Source organism: Pygoscelis adeliae, unplaced genomic scaffold, assembly GCF_000699105.1.
Source record: "Pygoscelis adeliae isolate BGI_AS28 unplaced genomic scaffold, ASM69910v1 Scaffold98, whole genome shotgun sequence".
Taxonomy (NCBI): Eukaryota; Metazoa; Chordata; class Aves; order Sphenisciformes; family Spheniscidae; genus Pygoscelis; species Pygoscelis adeliae.
The window spans coordinates 4,256,364-4,280,113 of NW_008825547.1; the positions used below are offsets into that span (position 1 = coordinate 4,256,364).

General features: G+C 38.4%; 1 protein-coding gene across 1 annotated transcript in view; it reads left to right on the forward strand.

Annotated features, from left to right (window-relative positions):
* Positions 1 to 18,009, forward strand: part of XKR4 (XK, Kell blood group complex subunit-related family, member 4) — an 85,889-nt gene extending 67,880 nt beyond the window's left edge. Inside the window, exon 2 of the mRNA XM_009332062.1 lies at positions 17,063 to 18,009. Within this exon, the coding sequence (XP_009330337.1) occupies positions 17,063 to 18,009 (947 nt within the window). The remainder of the gene's footprint in view (positions 1 to 17,062) is intronic.
* Positions 18,010 to 23,750: the final 5,741 nt, after the last annotated feature.

Below are 23,750 nucleotides of genomic sequence, written 5' to 3' on the forward strand. Positions count from 1 at the left end.
TTTCAGTTCCTCTCTCCCTGGTTCATCCATCAGGAAAATGGATGTCATACTGACATTCTTCATGAGCTATTTTAAGAATAATGTAATGACTATAGAGAATACTAAAATATTTTGAGAAAAGGTGTTAGACCTGCAAAGCATTGTTAAAATGTCCCATTCACAGGAATACGCACATTCTGGGAGCTAATATGTTGCTCAGCTTAAAGAGCTTAGAGGAAGACAATGGAGCTATAAGGGGAAGTTTTGCCACCTTTTCAGCACAGATAAAGGAGAGGGAATCTTATAATGGGGACAGAAATAATGTTTTACTAACTGAATATTGGCAGACACATCTTTTGCACAAACATCACTCACATTTCCTATAAGCCTTTGAGATACACAGTTTATGAACTCTTGCAATTGTACTGAGAATAGGGTGTATTGAGATCATGCCTATAATTTTATCTGTTTTAATGTTAAATTATGAATTTATGGACCTACATACTCTGTGAATAGCATAAATTATTTTAATGCAGACAGAAATACAATGTGACAGCAAATAATTATAAATATATTCCTGCATTCTACGGAACTTTACCTTGATTACTTGACTATTGTATTCAGGTTTTTCTCACCTCGTTATGAGAAAGAGAGGTAATAAAACCGAATAGAGGCACAGGGCAAGGGTTATTCTGATGACATAATTCAGCAAGTAGGAGAGCTAGTCAAAACAGAAGAAAGTGAATTGAAATGCCCTAGATAATGAGGGCTGCTTTGGAAAAAGTGAGAAGCAGTGAATACCTTTGCTTACTTGGTAGTTAGTCACACAAGCAGACCTTTTTCTTCAGTATGACATTTCATATTAAAATATGAAGCAGTTAATAAAACTAACTTTTTTTAAAATTAACAGGAATATTAGTTTTCTATGAAATTCATTGCTGTAGGAGGATCTTTTAAAAACAAAACAAAACAAAACACCACAGTTGTTTAACAGGATTTTGAAAGAACTGGCTGTTTAAGGAAAGTGGAAGAGCTGACTTGGGGGGAAGGCCTGAAGAACAACAAATAGGTACAACCTTTCTGTGGCTGTATACAGGCTGGACACCAGAGCAGTGCGTTGCTGAGACAGCCTGCCACCGAGAGAAGTGAGCACAAGATGGTAGCTGTCTAGGTTTTATGGTGGACCACAACACATTCCTGAACCAGACAGCTATGGTCTCAATGCCCCGGTCATCAAGGAGTTGTATGTAAAAGCAGAGGCCTGGGCACCTTGCCCCAGTGCTGGGACGGCCATGGGGACTGGGGAGACACCAGGTGAGATGGGCATGGGAAGGGAGGAGGCAGGGCTGGGGGTTCGGAGCACCTCTACAGAAAACACATATAGGAGCTGGGAAACCTGTGGAAAAGCAAGAAATATGAGGAGCATTGGGAAAAGAGTAGTTTGAAAACCTTGCAACTGAGGTGAGAAAGAGGAAAGGGAGGTGTCTCAGGGAACACTTGGGAGGTAGGTGATGCTGAAGACTTCTAGGGGCAGAAACACTGGAAGAAAAAGATGCAGAACCAAAATGGATGAGATGTTTAAGCTATTGCTTATGGCAGTTATTTTATGAGAGGAGAAGGAAGCATTGAGTATCTGAGAAAGCATAAATTGACTCACAGTCTTGCACCTCGATAGACCTTACTTTTCAAAAACAGAATAAGGAAAATCTCTAAATAAGTTTGTACTCATATATTGTTCTAATCCTAAACAAAACAAAGTCTCTCTGTCTCCTGCCTCCCAAATCACGTTAAGATTGGAAAAAAAAAAAATTAATAATTTAAGTATATTAGGTTATTGCAAGAGTGTTGCATTTATTCCTAAGCTAGTATCAATGTCCATAATACGTTGTTCCAAAACAGTCCGTAATAGCAACAGAAAAATGTTAGAATTCATTAGGGTAAAACTGGGCCATAAAGTGCTTAGAGATCCAATTAAATACTAATATCTCACAATACAGCTTATTTTGGTATCCTAACATTAAAACTTGTAGAGACAATCTACATGCATGAATGGATTTCTGATTTCTGATTAATGTGAAATATTGTGCACCCACCAGTGCCTGAGTGTTTGGGGAAAGTTATTTTGCATTTGCTCCAATAAGAACTGCAATTATAAAAAAAGTTTTTGCCTATTTACTTCATCTCTCTGTGGAAGATAGCTTACGCAAATAGAGCATGACACCTTTTCTTGCTGTAACTGGGAATGTGAACTCTTTGAAGCATATTTCCATATTACCTTTCAAATATTGAAATGTGATGTTTGTTTGTCATGGTATTGGTTTTGATTCTTTGTTAGTGTATTTGTGGCATGGCTCAGAGGGCTTTCTATGAACCCTCTTTTCTGAGGAATAGCTATGTTTTTAATTGACTGAGAGGCACAAGTTATCTAAATGTAGTAGTAGCAGGGATAAGCTTCTTTTCTGCAGGCTGAATGAGGAGTCATTCACTGTTGCACATCCAGACCACTACCAAAGTTGAAGGGAAATAGCATATTCCTCACCCTACTCCCCGCAATCGTGGGTACGTGCTCTATCCTGATTCCTCTCCAAATCAGGATGATTAAGGTGGACCAGAGTGGAGGCATCTTGTTGGTGTGGTGTATTCACGAATAGGTTTAGAGCTACTGCTTCTGAGTTTTTATCAGTTGTTGCTACTGCTCCTGTTGTTGAGAAAAGACTGGATTTTTGTATTGAAATGTTTAGTGTTGTTAGGTTACTAGTGTAGATTGAATGCTTTGTTATTGTTATTCTGTTTGTAAAAATGTGCCAGTGATGGGAATTGATAACTTCTTGATCATCTTCAGTGTCAGAAAAAATGCCTTGCTAATTTGCTGTCACACCATATCAACAAACCAATAAATCAAATAAATATTAGGTATGCAGCTAACTGCCACTTCCCCCTTTGTGTCTGCAGAGAACCTGATTTAAAGTCACACTGCTGTAAAACTAATACCCATTTCTTTACCCTTTGAGGTAGATGCTCAGTAATGTCTAAAACGTAATCTGAGTCTCTGAGTTCCAGTTACGCGGCCCTCTTTGAGTTCTATTTCCAGCCTGAACTATACTGTCTCCGCTTGGAGGACCCTGTTCCAGATGTCTATAGACACTGAAACATTAATTTTTAACAAAATATTGGAAAAGCAGGTGAATTCCAGAAAAGCAGAATGCCTATTAATATAATTTCATAGGTTCTTCAAGCAGCAAAAGTAATGAAGCCTTATTTACCACTGGCTTCTTTCTATCCCTACTGTAGGAATAAACACATAATGTCCTCACAGCCTTCTCACACAGTGTCTGCTACTCCTACCCTGCCCTGAACCATTGCCCTCAAAATATCTCCAGTTTTTCCTCAGATCCCCTGGATTGCCACTCTGTACTGTTCACTCTCTGCCTTGTTCCCAGTTCTCTCTCATGACTCTGGGTTTGGATGGGTAAGAGGCAATATCTGCTGGTGTTAGCTCAAAGTTCTATCTATGTGGATTTGCCAGCTGCCAGGAACATATTTATTCACTTACTAATTGGTCCCTGGCTCTTGGAATAAAAATGCCTGAAGTCTGCTTTCCTTTCAGTGGGAACACTTCTTTGGACCCTTCTCTAGCTGCCGTTTTCCCTGAACTTTACAGAACTTGGTATCTTTGAGACATCTATTTCTGTGTCGAATTCTGTTGACATCACTTGATCATTCTTAAAACTTACCACGGAACAGACTGATGTGCAGTTGCGTAAAGAAACAAGTCTTAAAATGATAAAAGAACAGGTGCACAGAGCTAAAAAGTAAGTATAGATTAGCCTGACATTAATTCAGTATAGTAGAAAGGTTAACTGCGTACTCAGCTAACAAAGAATTAGAGGCTAGGTAGTAAAACTCTGCAAACAATTGTTTCATGAATGTTAGGTCTTGTTACCCAGGCCTGTTATCTTTCATTGACAAGCTTACAAGTTAGAATGGTGACAGCGACTATAATGAAGAATGTATTTATTTCTTTTTAAGTTCATGGGACTTAAAATCATATGAGATCTTGAAGTAGGAGTGAGTAGGGCTCACATTAAATGAACTAAAAGCTGTCTTCTAGATGGATATGAAAATTAAGAAAGAATGAGTGAGGAAATGCTTAGCAGCACCTACCAAACACCTGTCCTTGCTCTCATCTTGTTTGATAGTACTATGAATGATGATATGTAATATTTGCTGGCTGGGTTTCCAGTGACTGGTTAAGTTTTCCTAGGCTTTGCACAGAGATGTGAGGGTAGTTAATAGTGCGTAGGACAGGTTACCATCACAGGTTGATCTGAATCATTTGGTCAAAATTATCAAATCCAACTAATTATGTTTTAATAGAGAAAAGTGTATTTGGGAATCAGAAACACAGACTGTCTCTGTCTTAAAAAACAGTAATTCAGAAGATGACACAGCAGTCAGCGGAGAGAAGAGCTTTTTTGTGAGACCTCAGTGTCAGGTTGTGGCTTCAAGCCTTTGATCCACCCATGGATCAAAATCCATGGGTGTAGAAGGAAGATACACAACTGACACATCACTGTGAACACCACCAATAAGACCACTACTAAAAGCCTGTGCCCTGTTCTGTGACTCACACCTCCTGGAGGATGGAGATACTGAAAGAAATTCAAAGGAGGGGAATAAAATAGTCCCAGAGGCCATTGATCAACCATTTGGATATAAGACTTTAAGGGACTGATCAGCCCAGAATATTGGGAAAACGTTGAAGTAATTCGATCATCCGCTATGGGTACTTGTACATGAAAAAAATGTTTGATAGCAGAAGCCAGGGAAGCTTTTTCAGTCTTCTAGACAAGCACCAGAAACTGAATTTAGATTAATTTAATCTTGCAATGAGGTGCAATTTTTTGGCACAAACCACATATAAATATTGAAAAAGCTTTTCAGAGGAAATGTTGAGTCATTATTTTTCTTGGAGTCTTCAAATTGTGCCAGTTTATCTGTCTGTATGCAGTATATAAATCTAAATATACTGTACCTATAAAGTGTAGACAGATACATAATATTTACCTATGTATATCATGTGGACATATTCTAGATATATCAGAGATAGGTAGAGATATAGTTGTAGACCTTCCTTACTGATAACAAATGGCTTTATAACTAATATTGAAGACAAAGATATAAACATGACATCTAAAATAATCCAAAGCTGGGCACGAGGTAGAACCAGAATTAATCTCCAGACTTCCCAGAATACGCTGAATATTCTTCAAATCGGTTACTTAGACTTTGCTTCAATTTACATCATTGGCACAGTAGGTGAAAATATGGATTTTCTTTTGGGAGGGGGGAGAGGAGGTTAGTTATTGCTTTTCTACTAACAGAAAAATAAGTCTATTTAATGAATTATTGTGAAAATGTATTTGAAGTTTTTCAAAGTGAAAGAAACATAACAAAGAGTGAGAACTGTAATGTTTCCGTTTGATCCAGAGGAAACTTAAAATCATGTACCAGACAAAGCTAACAGCTCCAGTTTTCCCTCTGCTAAGAGGGATTGCACAAATGCTAAATCGATTTCCTTTTCAGAGTGATACTAATTGCCTTTTGTCCCTGAGCACCGCATCAGGCATTATCCTCAGCATCTCTTCAGAGCTGAAATGCTTAGAGAAGCTTAAAAGGCAAACACAGAAAAATGCTATATATATGAAATATTTCTTAGACAAATTGTGTCAAATAAGGTACTAACTTCAGAATGACTTTAATGTGCAAGTGGGAGAAATATCAGTTGCTTAATGAGGCTGAAATTTATCTCCTTTCAGAAAGCAAATACAAGCCTATGAACCACTGAAAGCTGACCCTAAACTTCTGGCTTAAGGAGTTTTAAGGGGAGTAACAGCCCCATGCTATCTTTCTGCATTGAGTCAGTGTTTCATTGCCAGTGACCTGGTCCCATGCTATTGATTTGTAATAAGACTTAGTATAAGGTATTTGGGATATTTTTCATGCCAAAACATGTCTTGGTTTCTAGTCTTCTCTATGTTGGATGCTGGCCACTGCTAGTGCAATATCTGGGGAAAAAAAAAAAAATCTCTGGTGTATTTGAAATACTGATTTAGCCCTTCCTCTTCCAAATCCTCAACAGACATTTCTAGAGCCAGTGTGATACTGTTATGTGTATTTTATGATATTCAGTATCTCTTGAAAAAAATACTTAGAAGAGATAGTTTGGATCCGCCAGATACTATTTCTGATACCTTCCACCATATTGCAGCCAGGGTGATCATTTCAATATATGATGGGACTTTCAAAGTCCACATCTCCTTTTCCAGAGTTTAGTCTTTACATAACTGGACACATGTATGTTCTATTAATTTAAAAACAACTGCTTGGAAATACCACTAACCATCAAGTCCTCTTTGTAGATTATACCCTGATCTCTAGTATCATTGCATATTGAGAAGGGAAGGAGATATCCTCCCCCCCGAAAGAAAGAAAGAAAGAAAGAAAGAAAGAAAGAAAGAAAGAAAGAAAGAAAGAAAGAGAAAAACATATCTCTAAGGATGTCCTGACATTATGCTATTTCAAAGGTACTGAAGGCTTCTAAGTGAAAAATTGATGTCCTGGAAACTTTTGCTTTTAAAATTCTGAAGATCCGTTAAATGTTACACTGAAGTTGTTTGAACTCTACAGAACTTCAGTCAAATCAGTGGCTGAAAACCAAAGGTAAAGTCAGACTGGAAAAAAATGTGCATTTTTAAAGTGAAGGTAAATATTCCTTGGAAGGATGTTTTCTCCCTTGTTTGAAACATTTGAATTCTTATGCGCCTGTTTTAACACAAGTATGGGATTCACTCAGTGTGCATGAGGCAAAGCTCTGTGCCTTATATTGTACACTGACTGATTGTTATCATTCTATCTCACTTTAAATATATATCTACATCTGTGAAACACATCACTGAAGTACTGAATTTTGTGCATGTTTCACTAAAAAAAAAGAGAAGATAGTAAATTTCTTGTGACGATGTTAAATTAAAACAAACAACTGGTGATATATTCTTCCTTTTTCCAGAATTTATACTTTTCTCTACAGACATAGAAAAACTGTTACTATAGTAACTTTCCAGTCCTCCTGGGTATTAGGTGCATTCTGCTCCCACATCATCTAATTAAATCTCAGGAAATTATGTGGCAGCTTTGATATTCTCAGACATCCATTCTTTGAGCTGGCCAGTGCCTTGTAGGGTCTTAGCAAGTAGCAGGACACATTTCAGAGGAGAGTTTACGAAAGTTTGAGGTATGATTCCATGTATCCCTGTGCAAGGAAGTCTTTTTCTTGAGTAGTCCTGGAAGGAGCAGATACAGCCTGGCCCCTGAAGCCTGAATGTTGCTTTTTAATGACCACATGTACGGTTTGTGCATGCAGAAATATATTGCAGTGAGATCATTGGATATGGTGGATTGACCTGCAGTCTGCAGCCAGACGCCCACCCAGCTGCTCACTTACTCCACCTCCTCAACAGCACGGGGGAGAAAATAGGAAGAAAAACTATGTGGGCTGGGGCAAAGACGGGGAGATCCCTTACTAATTACCATCACGGGCAAAACAGACTCGACTTGTGGAAAATGAATTTAATTTATTGCCAGTTAAAATAGATGTGGATAGTGAGAAACAAAGACAAATTAAACCACCCCCTCCCCCCCTGCATCCACTTTTTACCAGCCTCAACTTCATTCCTTCATTCCTGATCCTTCTACCTCCTCCCCCTGAGTGGCGCAGGATGATGGGGAATGGGGGGTTGCGGTCAGTCCATAACACTTTGTCTCTCCAGTTCCTTCCTCCTCACACTTTTCCTGTGCTCCAGCATGGAGTCCCTCCCACGGGATACAGTTCCTTCAGGATAAACCTGCTCCAGTGTGGGATGTCCACAGGCTGCAGTTTCCTTCAAGAAATATCCACGGGCTGCAAGGTGGATGTCTGCTCCACCGTGGTCCTTCACAGGCTGCAGGGAAATACCTGTTCCACCATGGTCCTCTTCCACCGGCGCCTGAAGCACCTCCTCCTCCTCCTTCTTCTCTCACCCTGGTGCTTACACTGCTCTTCTTCCTTTCTTCTTTTCCCCCCTCCTCTGCCTATCAGGCGTTTTTGCCCTTTCTTAAATATGTTTTCCCAGAGGCGCCACGATCTTGGCTGACGGGCTCAGCTGGGTCCTGCAGTGGCTCAGTTGGAGCTGGCTGGAACCGGCTGGAACCGGCTGTGTCTGGCATGGGGCAGCCCCTGGCCTCTCCTCACAGAGGCCGCCCCGCGTGTCCCGCCCGCCTGCTGCCAGCACCTGGGCACCGACACCCAGTACATTAGAAAACAGTTTTATGCAGAATTGATTAGGAAACCAATACTGTTTCTAGCACCACCGTGTTTTCACTTTAATGGATGAGTTTCCAAATCATGGACTTTTTAGTTCTGGCTTTTGTATTGTTGCTTTGAGAGCTGTTATTCTGAAGTTTTACTTTCCTGCTGTCTTTTGATGCACGGGCTCAGTGCATACCCGCAGCGGCCCCGAGCCAGCCACCAGGGTCTGGCAGGCCACTGCCCTGTGGACTGGGAAGGACGGCATACAGTCCTTGGGTCGGGTGACCACAGTGACTGCGTGAAAGAAACAAGTACTAATACTTAGTTTCTCCTTATTCATTCCCGTACACTGTTGTAGACTAAGTACAATGTCTTTTTTTTTAAAAAGTTGCATATTCCTAAAGAAAAACTGTATTTTGTTTTCATAAAAGACTGAAATAATCTAAATGGCATTTACAGTGTACATTTTTTTCTCACTTGATGAATATTTTTCCAAAGTGTTTCAAATAAAAGAATTCCAGTCGATCTTGTTAGCAGCCATGGAGTGAAAATCTGTGTCGCTGGTTCCTCCGAATCAGTGGAATATACCAAGAGAAACTTTGTTCAGAAGTTGCATAAGCAAAAGTATATCAAAGCTCAACAGAAAAATAAACATAAAATCACAGAAATTTGCATCGACAGAAAGGTGTTTCCTCAAAACTTATGTTTTAACAGGATTTTTTATGTCTAGTAGACTACAACTTTTTCTCTTTCTCCTGTTGGGTCGCAGGGAGAAGTGCTTCTGCTTCTGCCATTGACTTTATGGAAGGTGTCCATATGTGCAGTGCATTGGGACGAGCAGTGCAGATGGAGCCTTCTCCCATAGATGGTGCCCTATCTTTAGCTTAGCATTATGTTATCATGATGTTGTTTCTCCTCAAGAGGTAATGGCAGAGGTTTTGTTCTGCTTGGAGTTGCTGCAGTCTCCAGATAATCCCTTGATTACTATAAGCTACTTGCAGCAACCTCAAGACATCAGAAGCACTTTTTGCCAAAAAGAAATGTACAAATCATGGAAATGAGCCTGGAGTCAGTGGGTATGTTTATGCTGCACATACTTCACTGGAATATAAAGATACCAAATTACCTAACAGGCAAGGAGTCTAGCTGTGAAAGAACAGAAGTCTAAGTTTAGCTTCCTAACAGGAGAAATGATCTCATGCTGTCTTGCCAAGACTGGCAGCCTACAGACTGCATGACATACATGAGTACCTGACGGTTGTCACTGCCTGTGAAGAACTGGACTTAATTAGTGGCTAATAAGGACCCCTGAATTGTAATTTATAAATATAACACGTCTTTAGAAGAACAAGAAAGTAACAAATACTAGGAAAATGTACTTCTGAGAGAGGAGAAGAGGTCACCAGGATACTCACTCAGCTAGTAACTGGCCTTAGCTAGCGTATTCTGGCAGTGTGACTTCAGTTCAAGTATCTTAAAGAGTCAATTACTTTTACAGATTGATGAAAAGGTAGCAGAGCTTTTGGATGTTGTGTCCCAAAACCCTTTCATCATTAGCTGTCTGTGGAGAAAGAGAGGCCTGAATTACTGTCTCTTGAAAGACAGGAGAGGTCCAAATTTTATGATTCTTGTGGTCCCTGCATACTAAGTTGACTTTCTTTATCTGTAGTAGATTTTATTCATAGTTTCCAAAAGAACTCCTGAGATACTAACAACAAAATTTGGGTAAAAGACTTAGTTTGGATTTGAGGGAGAGACAAAGGGAAACTGTTCTTGATGTTAGCTTGAAATAAAATTATGACCATCATTCAGCTGTAGACCTGTTTAGACCTATGACCAGGATTGCTGCTCAGCAGAAGCATCTCAACAGTATGTCTAACAATTAGATTTGCTAAGGTGGATATGACCTTGAGTGCAGCAAGAAGCAAATCATTAGGCAGGTGTCTGGTACAGGCCCTATGAATCTGCTAAAGGTATGTACAGTAAGCCAAACTTTTGTCAGTTGACTTTGGTGCTCTACACAGAGTCCAAACAACCGCTGGAAAAAATTTAGGAGTAGGTAAAATGAGTAGGGTTGAAAGTAACATTTAATATATATAATGTTTCTAGACTTCCAGGGCAAAGGTAAGTTGTTGTGGAGAGCCAAATTAAAGAAACAGCTGGAAGTTGTCTCACCAGAAGTATCTATAGAAAACAGCTGAAAGGAATCATGGGAGAAATTATTCCTATATATGCTAGCATGTTCTCTAAGCATTACGTAACACTTAGGAGAAGTAATGTCAAGCATAAATCTGACTTACATTTCAACAAGGAATGGTTCCTGTCATCCCTTATGCTGCACTACCCCACCCCAGTAGGCAGTGGGAGAAAGTTAAGCCGAATGTTGGCAGATGAGCTAATGAAACCATCTATATTTCCTTGAATATCCCCAGTTGTGAATGCAGTCTGTGGCAAACACTGGAAATATGAACTACTAGAGACGTATCCTCAGACACTCCCATGTTTGTCGGTAACGAACAGTCTAAGCAAAACTACAGAAGTGGAATATTTCAGTAGGTTGCCTTTTCTATCTGGGCACGATCAGATCTAGTGGCCCCTAAGAAAGAAGAAAAAAGTCCCTTTCTGACCTCAAGCAGCTTATTTCAATTGCACAGAAAGCCTTTGACTATGATTTAGGACAGCTAATGTAAAACAAACTTGTTGATGTGGGAAAGTAATAGGATTATCTTGGCAACATGCTTATGGAGAATGACCCTGGACAGCAAGGCCGCAAAACTTGGAGTACAGAAAAGTATGTTAAGATCAGCATACAGCGTATTTTAGGGGGTTGACCTGGCTGCAGACATTAAGTTAGCAGTGCTCCCCTCTTCTGATAAAAGAAATGTGCCAGCAAAGACTGTGTCAGCAAGGATCCTTGTACATGAAATGTCCCTGACTATGAAACCTGAGGACAGACGCTTATGGCTGTAAGGACAGGTTCCAGTACGGATACTTCAGTACAGTGCTACAGCTTACCCCAGCAGGATACATCTGCAGTCATCAAGGAAGGAAATAACCCAGGTGAGGGCAAGAGTTTATATTGTTATCCCTTTAGATAATAGGAAAGCATAAAAAAGTAAGCTTCATCTTTAGGTTTCATCTCACGGTATTGGTGAGGGAATGAGACCCATGAGCATGAAACACATATTGAGAACCTGGACACACAGTCCCTGATATGATCAAAAGCTGCCCCTGAAGCATGCAAAGCGTCCTGTGTATGAAACCACATGTGGAAGCACGATGTGTATACCATGTCATACATTGCCACACTAGTGTATAGGAATAAAAGAATCAGTGCAGAAACCCATAAACTATTGTCAAGCCTCCACGTGAACGTCAAGCTTGTGGCAATACTTGCAGAGCAGCATGGCAAAAGCTGTGTAAATATAGCAAGCCAGTTTCTGAAGCTGGAGGGATGCAGTCATGATATACAGTTTCCTACAGCATTAAGGCCTTAAGGGGGACTATGAATGTTAGACATCCGTGGCTTTGGTTCAGAGAAGTACCTGGAAGCTTGGATACATATAATGTCACTTCTTCAGCTGGGTAGGAAGCTCGTAAAAATAGGCTTTCTTAAAAAGTGTTTCATGATCCCAGATCCCAGGCAATGTTGTCATGCCCAGATGTCCTGCTGCGTTTGGTATTCCTGCTTTTACATGAATTTACTCCTGGAAATGATGAGTACAAGTTTAAAAAGGAAGGATGAAGCAGAGACAGAAGCCTTGGCAGGAGTTTGATTTCAGAAATCAGGTTGAATGTCAAGGAGCACTTTCTCTGATCTGTTCATTCATTTGTAGGGTTTTCAGCTGACCTGAGGTGTTCTGTACTTATTCTATATAGGATTTATGGACTAATGTGATTAGAAAAAACGTAGTTTATGGACCTGAATATGCCTTTACTCTCTCAAGTACAAGTCAGGAGTAAGATAAAATTAGTGTGAGAATGAGACCCATATTTTTTCAGTTACACCCCAATCAAGATTATATTGTGGGAGTGGGAGAAAAATACAAACCAGTATATGCTGCTTAGACATTGAACTGTTTTCCTCAAAGTTAAATAAATTGTGCGTGTTTGGGAGAACCATAATGCAAAGGCAGAGGTGTCAGCAGGATACAATTAAGTTGTGAATTGCCAAGCAGAGATGTAATACGGAAAACCCTTACCTGTTGTGAGCAATTCTATTTGGATTACTCATGAACATTTCAGTCAGACTTCTCACAAGTGCCATTGAGGAGAACTTCATTGGCTCTCCTGTAGCTATTTCAGCTTGCTTCCCTGAAATAATATTACATTTGTGAATGTATCCATTTCTGTATATATTCTCTTTTCCCTCATATATGTTTGCTTTCACTTGTGAAAGTCATGTTTGTGGTTTTTTTATCTTGTCTTTAATGAGCTGTACCTCTTTGCAGTGTATTAGGTATTATATTTAAAATACCAGCGCAGATATGCCATGCTCTATTAAATGCAAGAACATCTCTTATATATGGAGAAATGAATCATTTCCAGGGAAGGAAGTTAAAATTATAATTCAACCAAGGCAATTCTGTTCTTTGTTTTCAGACAGGAAGTGCACTATCTTAAGGACATCTGAATCTCATCTGTAATTACAAAGTTGTCATTCCTTTATACCAATAATATAATTAAGTAATGCAAACCGTTAACAGAATAAAAGAGGTTAAATTGCCTTTTTTCACTCAAAACAGTTTCTAGTTAGTTCGTGACAGAAAGTTGTCCTAATACAATGCATTATTGGCTAGTCTCGCTATTGAGACTATTGTTGATGGGCTAAGCTACGAAGGCTGGAGGTGGGTGGGTACACTCCCGACTAGTTGCTATTCAGAGATTTTGGGTGTCCATTTTAGAAACAAACAAAAGCATCATTTGCCTGATGCAATATGTGAAGTGATCTTTTTCCTGTGCAAAGCCTGTGTTTCTTTCCTCTTCAGGACAGAACTTTAGAGACCAAATCATATACTGCGGAAAAAATGTGAAGGTTCAGCTTTAGAAAAGGAAGAAAGAGGAACATGCTTTCATGTTTCCCAAGGCCATTTTACAGAATTCCTGCTTTCCTGGACTGTTACAGACAACAGTCTGTAACAGATGAGGATATAGTTTCTTGAGTATATATTCACTGAGAATGGCTAGTTAATCTTGATTTCCAAGATCAAGACCCTAAATACAAGACTCTCATATACAAGGCTGTCAAATACACCAGAAAGCTGCTGCGGCACCCGAAGAGTCAGTGCGGAGGCTGCAGCTGAGCAAGCGGGAAAGCTGGTGCTTGTTCTTCATGAACGGTGGCTCCACAGATCATGGTCCAACCGTCTCTGTTCACTTCTGAATGGCAAATAAGCCTTCCTGACTGCGGAAGTTAAACCACCTGCGTTGTTACAAATTATCTGTTTTCCCTCATGTCTATAGGACATTCTATTCTTTTTTTCCTGGTGCCGTGCTAGTGCCTTTAAAGTTTTGTTTTGCTAGTAATAGAAATTTATTTTAGTTCTTCTTTTGAAATATGGATAAAGAGGTTTCTACGAGCACATACTCAGCAAATGCATTGATATGTTCTAATTAATGAATTAGCCATTCCCTGCCACAATAATTCACTTTATCTCTAACCATTCCCAGTGAATTATTTAAATAGTGACATTTCTTCATTAGCAAACTGCCATTTGCATCACTTTTACATTATTGCTCTCATTATTAATTATACTTTTAATAATTCTTTAGTGCTTGGTCTCATCAATAAGGAAAAATGGATGGTGCCCATGGAGCGTTTAGCCTTATCTCAATTCTGTATCCCTAACACCATTGCCAATAGCACAAGAGTAGATACATAATGCTTTAACTGGCAGTCTTTCCCTTTTGTATATTCCCTTGTCTCCTTTTCTCTCCTGTATGCTAATATCCCTGAGTTTGTTCCGTAAAAGCAAAGGATGTTTCTGTATTAATGACTATTTAAATAACAGAATTACATTGCTGTTGTACTTGCTTCTTTCTGTCCCAGACAATGACTATGAATTAATTAGCATTAGAACATTGGAAATTCCTATGAATTTTAACATTTTATTTGGAACAGTCTGTGTGCATTATTGAATGATATTACACCTCCTAATGCAAAACTGATGCTATCTCTACAAACCTCTGGGGGAGCGTGTGAGGTCATTAAAGTTAGATTTGCAAAGAAAATACATGGATTTCTCTCTCACATTATTCTTTCCTGTGCTGATAATGCTATTTTTGAGCTCTTGCTCAAAGTGGCTCATTTGTATTGAAAGATTCTCTTATCTTTTATCCTATTCATCTGCCTTTCCCAACTTTTCATTTCATAAGGGAAATGAACTGTGTTTTTTCAATACTTAAAACATTCTTACAGGAAAATGAGAACTTACATTTTCAGCTGTTGGTGTTGTCTCCAGAGGCAGTGGTCACCGAAAGGCAGCCTAGCATGAAAAGCAAATATACATGTCAGAAATGAAAATAACAATTTATACCATGTCTCCTTCCTGTCTTCATTGCTGATAGTTTATTCCCTCCATGAAGGAGGATTCCAGAAGTAACGCTGTTTTGGCCTCCAGGCATCTGCATGGGAAGAAGAATGATGTTTTATTAAAAATTCTCCCTGGAATCCTAAGCTTGTTCTATATTTCTGCTGATTGTTTATTATTCTTTTTATTTTTAAAACAAAGGGTTTTTAAATTAATGGATTCACGGGAGCTCACAACGTAATTAGCACCCTGCCAGTGACTGAGGGAGAAACACTGGCAAACACAATCCCTCCGGAAAGCAATGAGTCCCTCTGTACTACCTACTGAGCAAAATCTTAGTTTGTTAAGCCAGGCGGATTGCTTAAATAGATTTTTTTTCCTTCAGAATCAGGTATTACATCCATAACCTACATTTTTCTTTTTTAAAATAAACTTTTTTTTTCAAAAGTGAATAGCAACATGTATTTAGGCTTAACCTTACCAATCTGTATTAACAAAATTTGCATAAAATTTATAATACGTAAGTAATATATTCTTGATGGTTAGGTTCTAAAGAAAGCTATTGAACAGAGAAGAAAAATACTGTCTATGCATCCAGAACCAAAGGTTGTTGAAATGATTAAACAGCTGTTAACAGCAGACAAAAGAAATGTTTTCTTCATTTCAGTCTGATTTACTTCAATAACTAGTTCAAAGTTAAGGAACTGCTTAGAAATAGAGTAAGCCGAAGCATCATTATCTTTAAATGGTCTATGAATAAATTCTCAGTCTGGGATGCTGAGACTTATGAATTCATTCATTAACTGTATATAAAATTTGCTTTGGTAATAAACCAGTTTTAAGTATAAAATGATACATACATTTTTCCTCTGTATACAACATATTTATTGCAATTTTATTTAGATAATAAATACACTAAAAAGGCCAGGTTTTTGCATTTCAATTGAATTCCCATTTCCATCCAAAGCAGCTTGATACGAGTCGTAAGTAAATAAAAATTAATCATCTATAAAGAAGAATTATCATTCATTTCTAACAGAATGCTATGTAAGCGTTAAGCATTTGAATAATTATGCTGAACTATATCAGTTCTTAAATGGGAGTGTAAGGCATTTTTCTGGTAGTGTATGGAAGTAACAGATTAGTTTAAAAACTAAGACTCAGTTGCAAAGCAACTTTTTTTTAAGTTTACCTACCAAAAACAATCAAACTCACTTGAGGAAAAAAGAATAATACACATTCAAAATAAGCATAGAAAGGTTTTTTTAAAAATTTGTTTTATGGTTTTCATATTTTCTAGTGAATATGAATTATTTTCACAAAAATAATGTTTGAACATCTCATGAGAAATAGTTTTATATTGAATTCTTTTTGTGAAAAATATTTGACAGGTTTTCCAGAAATATTATAGTTCAGGGCCTTATAAATAGGCAATTCTGCGCTATATGGGAGACAGAATGGCGATACGAACAAACTCCCTACCTTAGGAGCATCTATACTCAGAATTTTAATTCAGTAGAAAATTCCAACATTTCTAAAATTAATTTAATTTCCAACTGGAAGAAAATTAAGTTTTGACATTTTCTACTTACTAAAATTCTGTTTAAAAGCGGTGGAAATATCAAAATAGGCAATACTTTTCCCTCAGCAAGAGTAAAGCAGTTAAACTTTGATGTAACAAGAGTTACATTAATTTATTTTAAAAATGTAGATTTATGCTTACATTGTTATTGATTTGGTTTATATGCACATGATGCCGGTATTTTAATTAGAAAGACTTGGTTGCTTTATATTAGGCTTCTTTAATGGCTTATCAATATCAGAAAATTCATATTCTTTCTTTAAAACAATAACAACAGTGGGTTCTGTTAAATCACACAGCTGACAGAGACACCTATTCCCAACTTGCTGAAAGCTGTGAATTAAGGAATTCATTTCAAACCTAAAATTGCTAGAGAAGCTTTTCAGAGTGTAGTTTGCTAGCCACTCTTGTTCGTGTGTATCCAACACGCCAGCGTGCTTATAAGGGGAATGAAATCTCAGCAGCAGAGGTCCATTTCTCAGTGCTGACTGAGCTAAAGGAGAAGCAAGAGATTTTGTCATGTGAGTGGTGAGGAGCGCATTTAAAGCAGCAAGGATCTCACCGGTTTCAACTAAGTGCTGATATACTAATTATGCCTTAACTGCATCTCCTGTTTCCTCCTAGGTCTTACTGCTGCAGCATCTCTTGTATCCCTGGCTTGGGCTTTGGCTTCCTACCAAAAGGCCCTCCGTGACTCCCGTGATGACAAGAAACCCATCAGTTATATGGCTGTTATAATCCAGTTTTGCTGGCATTTCTTCACAATTGCAGCAAGGGTTATTACTTTTGCTCTGTTTGCCTCGGTTTTCCAGCTGTACTTTGGGATCTTCATCGTGCTGCACTGGTGCATCATGACCTTCTGGATCGTCCACTGCGAGACAGAGTTTTGCATCACTAAATGGGAGGAGATAGTTTTCGACATGGTTGTTGGGATAATCTATATCTTCAGCTGGTTCAATGTCAAGGAAGGAAGGACACGCTGTAGGCTTTTCATTTACTATTTTGTGATCCTTTTAGAAAACACCGCCTTGAGTGCTCTCTGGTATCTGTACAAGGCCCCACCAATCTCTGATGCATTTGCCATACCAGCACTGTGTGTAGTGTTCAGCAGCTTTTTAACAGGCATTGTTTTTATGCTAATGTACTATGCCTTCTTTCACCCCAACGGACCAAGGTTTGGGCAGTCACCAAGCTGTGCTTGTGAGGACCCTGCCGCTGCCTTCACCCTACCCCCAGAAGTGGCAACAAACACTCTACGGTCCATCTCCAACAACCGGAGTGTCACGAGCGAGCGGGATCAAAAATTCGCGGAGAGGGATGGGTGTGTGCCTGTGTTTCAGGTGAGACCCACCGCACCGTCCACACCTTCATCCCGGCCACCAAGGATTGAGGAGTCTGTCATTAAAATCGATCTGTTCAGGAACAGGTACCCAGCGTGGGAGAGACACGTGTTGGACAGGAGCCTGAGGAAGGCGATCTTAGCGTTTGAATGTTCCCCTGCTCCTCCACGGCTACAGTATAAAGATGATGCCCTTATCCAGGAGCGCTTGGAATATGAAACCACATTGTAAATGGAACAAAAACACAGCTTGAAGAAGCTCCGACGTTACAGTCCAAATTAAGGGTTGACAATAGGGCTGTAGGAATAACTAAACTGCATACTACAAGTAGAGCAGCAAGCTGTAGTGTTCTTAGTCTGGCTATCATCATGATTATCATTTGATCCACTGTGTGCAGTCTATCTGCAGGACACTGATACAGCAGCGTCACCTGAAAGCCTCAAAAGAACCCAAACCCTGACCCACATATACAGATCCGTTACTTCAGCTGGGGAAACTCACCCACGACTCCGTGCTGCTATGAAACTCTGACTGCACAGTACTTACAATCAAAACAATAGGAAAGCTCTGACCAGAGCTTTCAACTTTAGCCAGTAGTGCATTTTATTTTAGAAATGAATGATTGATATTTGCATAATCAATGGCAAAAACAAACAAAAAAACCCTTTTCAAAAATAACAAAACTGTAGCACTCAATGTTGCTGTTATGAAAACTGTTTTCTGGGGAAAAAACAGGAGCATAGTAGTCTTCAACACTCCCATAAATCAACGATTCAGGTTAGAATAAGTTTGCAAAATAGTTCTTAACTAAAAAGATACATCGTCATGTTTGTAAGGCTGTCAATGGAAAGTAAACTAAATTCTGATTAATTAGGTCTTAAACATTAATACTACCAGAACTGTTTGTTTTCTGTGGAATTTCAAAGTCTTTTAAAATGCAATTTAAGTTCTTTATGTTACTTTCAACAGAAATCCTATGCAGCTCACTTCTGGTTTTCAGGAGAAATAAGGAGCTCTAGCACGTAGTGATGTAAATTAAATGATAATCATGATTCAGTGTTCAATTTGCAAAAATATATATATATATGTGTAAAAGAACAGGGAAGTATAGTTTTCGTATTCTAAACTTTTTGGAGGACCCCATTCAGATATTTCGGAAGAAACTACGAGGAGATGAACACGCTGAAACTTCTCTGTTTCAGGACTGAGAATGCATGATTCAGTGTGTGAATGTATGCAGGGGTGACAAGAGACTGTGACATGCCATACCCTTCTAGTGCCAAACATTGTATAACTGCAAGGTTGATATTGCCTGAGGGACAGATAACGAGTGGCACGAGCCCTACCAGAACAAGAAGCAGGAAAGACCAATCAAGTTCTCAACGTGTAGAGACAGCTCTGATTTTTCCCACCCAAGGTGAAAGTGATGTCTTTTAAAGGCTTTCAGCCACGTCTTAGTAAGTATATTCACCGAAGTATAATATAAGCAAGTTATGTGGAAGATCCTCTTCTGCCTGTTCAAGACTTGTGTCCAGATGCGTCTAAAAATTACGTTGAATCTCTTGTAATAGAGTGCTTTTGCTGCAAGCTTTTGGGTTTTAAATACCTCCCTAAATCTAGTCAATGGTATCCTCCTTTATGTTAAAAGTATCCCCTGATGGTGCTTTCAGAAGCATTAAAGGTGCAAGTCAAAATTTGATAGTATTTTTTTTAAAGCTGGTGCAGAGTGAAAAACTCGTGAATTATTTCAATATTTTTGTAAAGTAAAAATATGGTATAAAAAGGTTACTTTTTATAAACCTCAAATCTTTTAATACATTTCATTCTCTTTATAGCTTAGATTTTAAGAATTGGTCCATGAATTTTATCAACTGGCTTCTGCAGGTTGATATAAACCTGGTTTTCACACATTATGGATTTGTTTTGCAGTGTAATGCCATATGAAAGCCTACATGGGTACTTTTAGAATACTCTATAATCCGTGGATCCTGCTTCAAATGCGAGTGGCTTGTAAAGACGCCAAGCGATTCCATAAGAAACAATTTGCTATAACTATTTCCATCCGTTTTAGGAGAGCGAAGCAGAACTGAAGAGTTACTGTTGTAAATGGCATCGTCAGGATGGAGAAGACCTGATGATTGGTATTGTAACCTTCACTGTCAGGTATATCCAGTGTAGTCACTGTTGTACATGCTGCTGGGTAAATTTCAGTCTTTCCTGTTATTAATATTTGTACTATGAAATGGCCGAGGTTACACAGCCTATGTTTATTTGTATGCGTTCAATTAGCCATTTTTAATGTTGACTTTTTTTATTAGTGAAACGTTCGATACATGTTGTTCTTTGCTGGGGCAAGTTCCTCAAAACAAAACATCTGTGGAAGTGCAGGAATCTGCAAGTCAGAGGGAACTTTACACAGATCAGAAAATACCCGTGCTTCAAGGGTTTCTTAGGTATTTGCAAATTAAGCAGTGGCCAACTGCCTCTATAATAATTTTTTAAATAAAATAATTCTTTGATAGTCCAAACCTGAAGCTTTGTACAAAGTGATTGCCCTTCCCTCCATGGAGATATAGCTGATTATTTAGAGAAAAGCACTCATGTTTTGTCAGAAAATATACCACTGCAAGAACTGCTAAAAAAAGATTTTGGGAGCACATCCTTTGGCCTGTCAAATTCAGTAGAGCCTTCACTCCAGAATCAAACGCTAGGTCGCACAAGGAAATTGCTGCTTTTCTTTACAAACAAGGCAAATGATAAACTTTGTAATCCAAGATGTGAGGGTTTCTTTTGGAAACAGTTCAATGTGTTTGCTGCTGCTTTAACAATTCCAAAATTTTAGCATGAGTGAGGCACAGCAGGCAGCGGTCTCGAGCCCTTTGGTCAGGGCTTACAGAATTGAAGAAACATTGCTTCGTACAGAATTTAAAGGGTTACGGTCTGGACCAGTGTTTGCATTCCAAGGTTTCTGAAGAAGGTTTGGGGTGAGTTTGTTTGATTTGCTCTTGTTTGGTTTTGGAAGGAAGGACACAGAGGCATTATTTATCCATGTGGTTTTTAATATCTAGCATTTACTTTCTTCACTCTCCCAGCATTTTTTATTTTTTTTAATAATGTTTGTAAATTTATCTTAAGCAAACCACTGTAAGGTCTGAGTGCACAGCACCACACATAGCAGTACATATACACAGCTTGTCTTCAGAATTCAATCTGGCTGTTTGAGGAAGGGGAAGAAGTCATTTTATACCAAGTCAAAATTTGCTTTCCAAAATCTTGCTCTGTTATGTTCATAATGTCAGTGATACTTGCACTGAGAACAGGATGGCCATTGAAATCTTAACACTCAGATGACTACATGGACAGTTTCTTAATTTGCTTTGCTGTGAACAGTCGCATTAAAAACTGTAAGAATTTTTTATAAAAGTTGTCAAGATTAAACATAGTCCACGTTGAAATCCCGTGATGGCCTTACGGAGAGTTAATAATCAATATGCACTATTCTTTTTACCACAGACAGTTTTAAGATCTATTAATAAAGTTCAATTAAGACAGCAATAGCAAAAAAAAAAAATTGTAAAAAAATTTAACTTCTGCTTTTGAAATAATGAAAAGATCAGGTGTTTGAAATTTCCTTCCAGAATAACATAAAAATTAAAAAATTCATAATTATATTCTGGTAAAGAAAAGCAATCACATCTCTTTGTTAGAAGTAAGAGTCATGTAAGCATTGTTCTAATGAATCAAACAAATTTGCCATCAGATTTAACAGTAACTTATCTGGCTAAAGACTTGGTCCTAAAATTCTGAGAGTTGTGAATTTGTGTGCTACAGAAAAGACAATTTAAGTAGCATTCACTACTCTAATTAGATAAAGGAGAGGTAATGAATACCCATGTTCATTCAGAAAACATATAAGAAAATGTAAGATAAACCTTTTGTCTTATTTTAAAAGAAATTTGTTCTATAATAAGATAATCCTTTTTTTAAAAAATGAATTCTTCAAAAATATGTGCAATACTTTTTTTCATGCAGATTTTATAATGAAAAAACTCATTTCCACTTTTGTTTATGTCAGTTTAAATATGTTTCTTGTGCTAGAACAATGTGTCTGTGCTTGGGTTATACGGGCTTGATGGCATATAAACACTATTTTCATTGGCAAATCAACAAATTTTTTATTAATTAATTTCTATAATCTTTGAGAAAATTTTCCTTCCAAAATTAGATGCTAGGCCTCAGCTGCCTGATTTTGTAAACTTTTAAGCAGGGGAGGTAAATTAAAATTTTATTGGAGCTGCAATTTTTAATATGTGGTGAATAGCTATTAAACCCAAATTTGTTTAAAATGTATGATAGTCTAGCCAATATATCATTATCTCCACAAAAGAGCAATTCATGAGTGGTACTAAAAGTATGAGTGCTGCTTTATTTGGAAAGGGACTCCCAATCACACAATATATTCATTTACTTTTTATTGGCCAATATTTGCAACTAGCCTGTTGTTTTTTTTAGAACCCAAATTAAACGATTTTGAAGTGCTGGTGATTTGGTCATACAACTCCTTAAGAGCCTTAAAAGTGGCGCTGCACTGAGTTTTAGTTGGCTCTGCCAGTGATTCAGCTCCCAAAGCCACTGCTCTTTCTGCGCTCCGTCCCTGCAGTCGTGCAATCCGGGGTGACTGAGATGCTGCGATTTACTCTGCACCTCCTGCACTGCCTGCACAATGCCAAGGAAAAGACTTCAGCAGATTGCTGGGGTCCTACTGCTGCCTCTCTTACTCCTGTGCATGGTGGGAAGCAGAGTAAATTGCATTTGTGCATCTATCTAAACAAGCTTATTTAGGTTGAGTCCCTACAAGAGGTGTGTGATGAAAATAATCACAACGTGTGTCCATGAATTTACAAGCCCCACACTGTAATTACTAATTCTGTAGTATAACAATGCAGAATGTGGGAAGAATTGTCTAAATGCACGATAAGCCATTTAATTTTGCTAATTGTAGCAATTAGACTAGCTCGGATGAAGCCCATGCTCTCAGCAGAAAGCCAAATGGAGTAAGTGGCAAACAGCCATTTATATACCAGAGACGTTACATTATTAAACCCTCCCTTGATTGTTTATAGAACTATGTCTTTTCATTACGGCATTGAGTCCATTCCTCTTTATTCTGATAAAACAGATAAAATGCAAAATGAGAACAGATTATTTTAAATCTGGGAATTAAAAAACCCACAACAGATTATTGCAATTCACATATAGTGATTTTTTGGAACAAATTCCATCATCATTTTCACTCGGCTGCAAATTGCTGCGTGATCTGCTTCTGAGATGATATCTCACATCTGGTATGAGCAGATTTCCTTACAGGAGAGACGGAGATGACCTTGTAAAGCCTTGCTCACGCAAGGTTAGGGGAATAGTGTCACTGATCTACAGATCATTTGCAAAGCTTTTTTAACACGTGAGGTGTCCCCTGGGACCATTTGTTTTACTGTAGTGACTTCACTGCAGGTGTTTGGTGAGATTTCTTCACAGTTACACTGGCCTTGAGTGAATAACTGCATGAATTCAGACGGCGGTAGTGAAAGTCTTCACCTCCTAGCTCCTAACTGAAGTCAGCTGGAGTAAGTCTGCTTCATACCAAAGAGCCTGAATGTCACTTGGCTCAAACTGAAATACATACTCTAAACTTAGTGCTAACTCAGCATGAATCAAAACATTTCTTCTTCTTTCCTTTTTAGTTCAAACATATAAGAATATTTTGACCGAGTTGCCGTTTTGTGATCCTTTTAAGGAAACGTTGAAAAATGTCTCTGAAACCAGTCATTTCCAGTGATCCTTACAAAAGCCAATTGCTGAGCAGCGCATTCATTAAAAGGAAATTTTTCTAAACACGTAAGCTTGGCTCCTGTACTTAACGTTTTGTTCTGAATGCTTAACATCTAATTCTTATGCAGAGGATCTTATATACC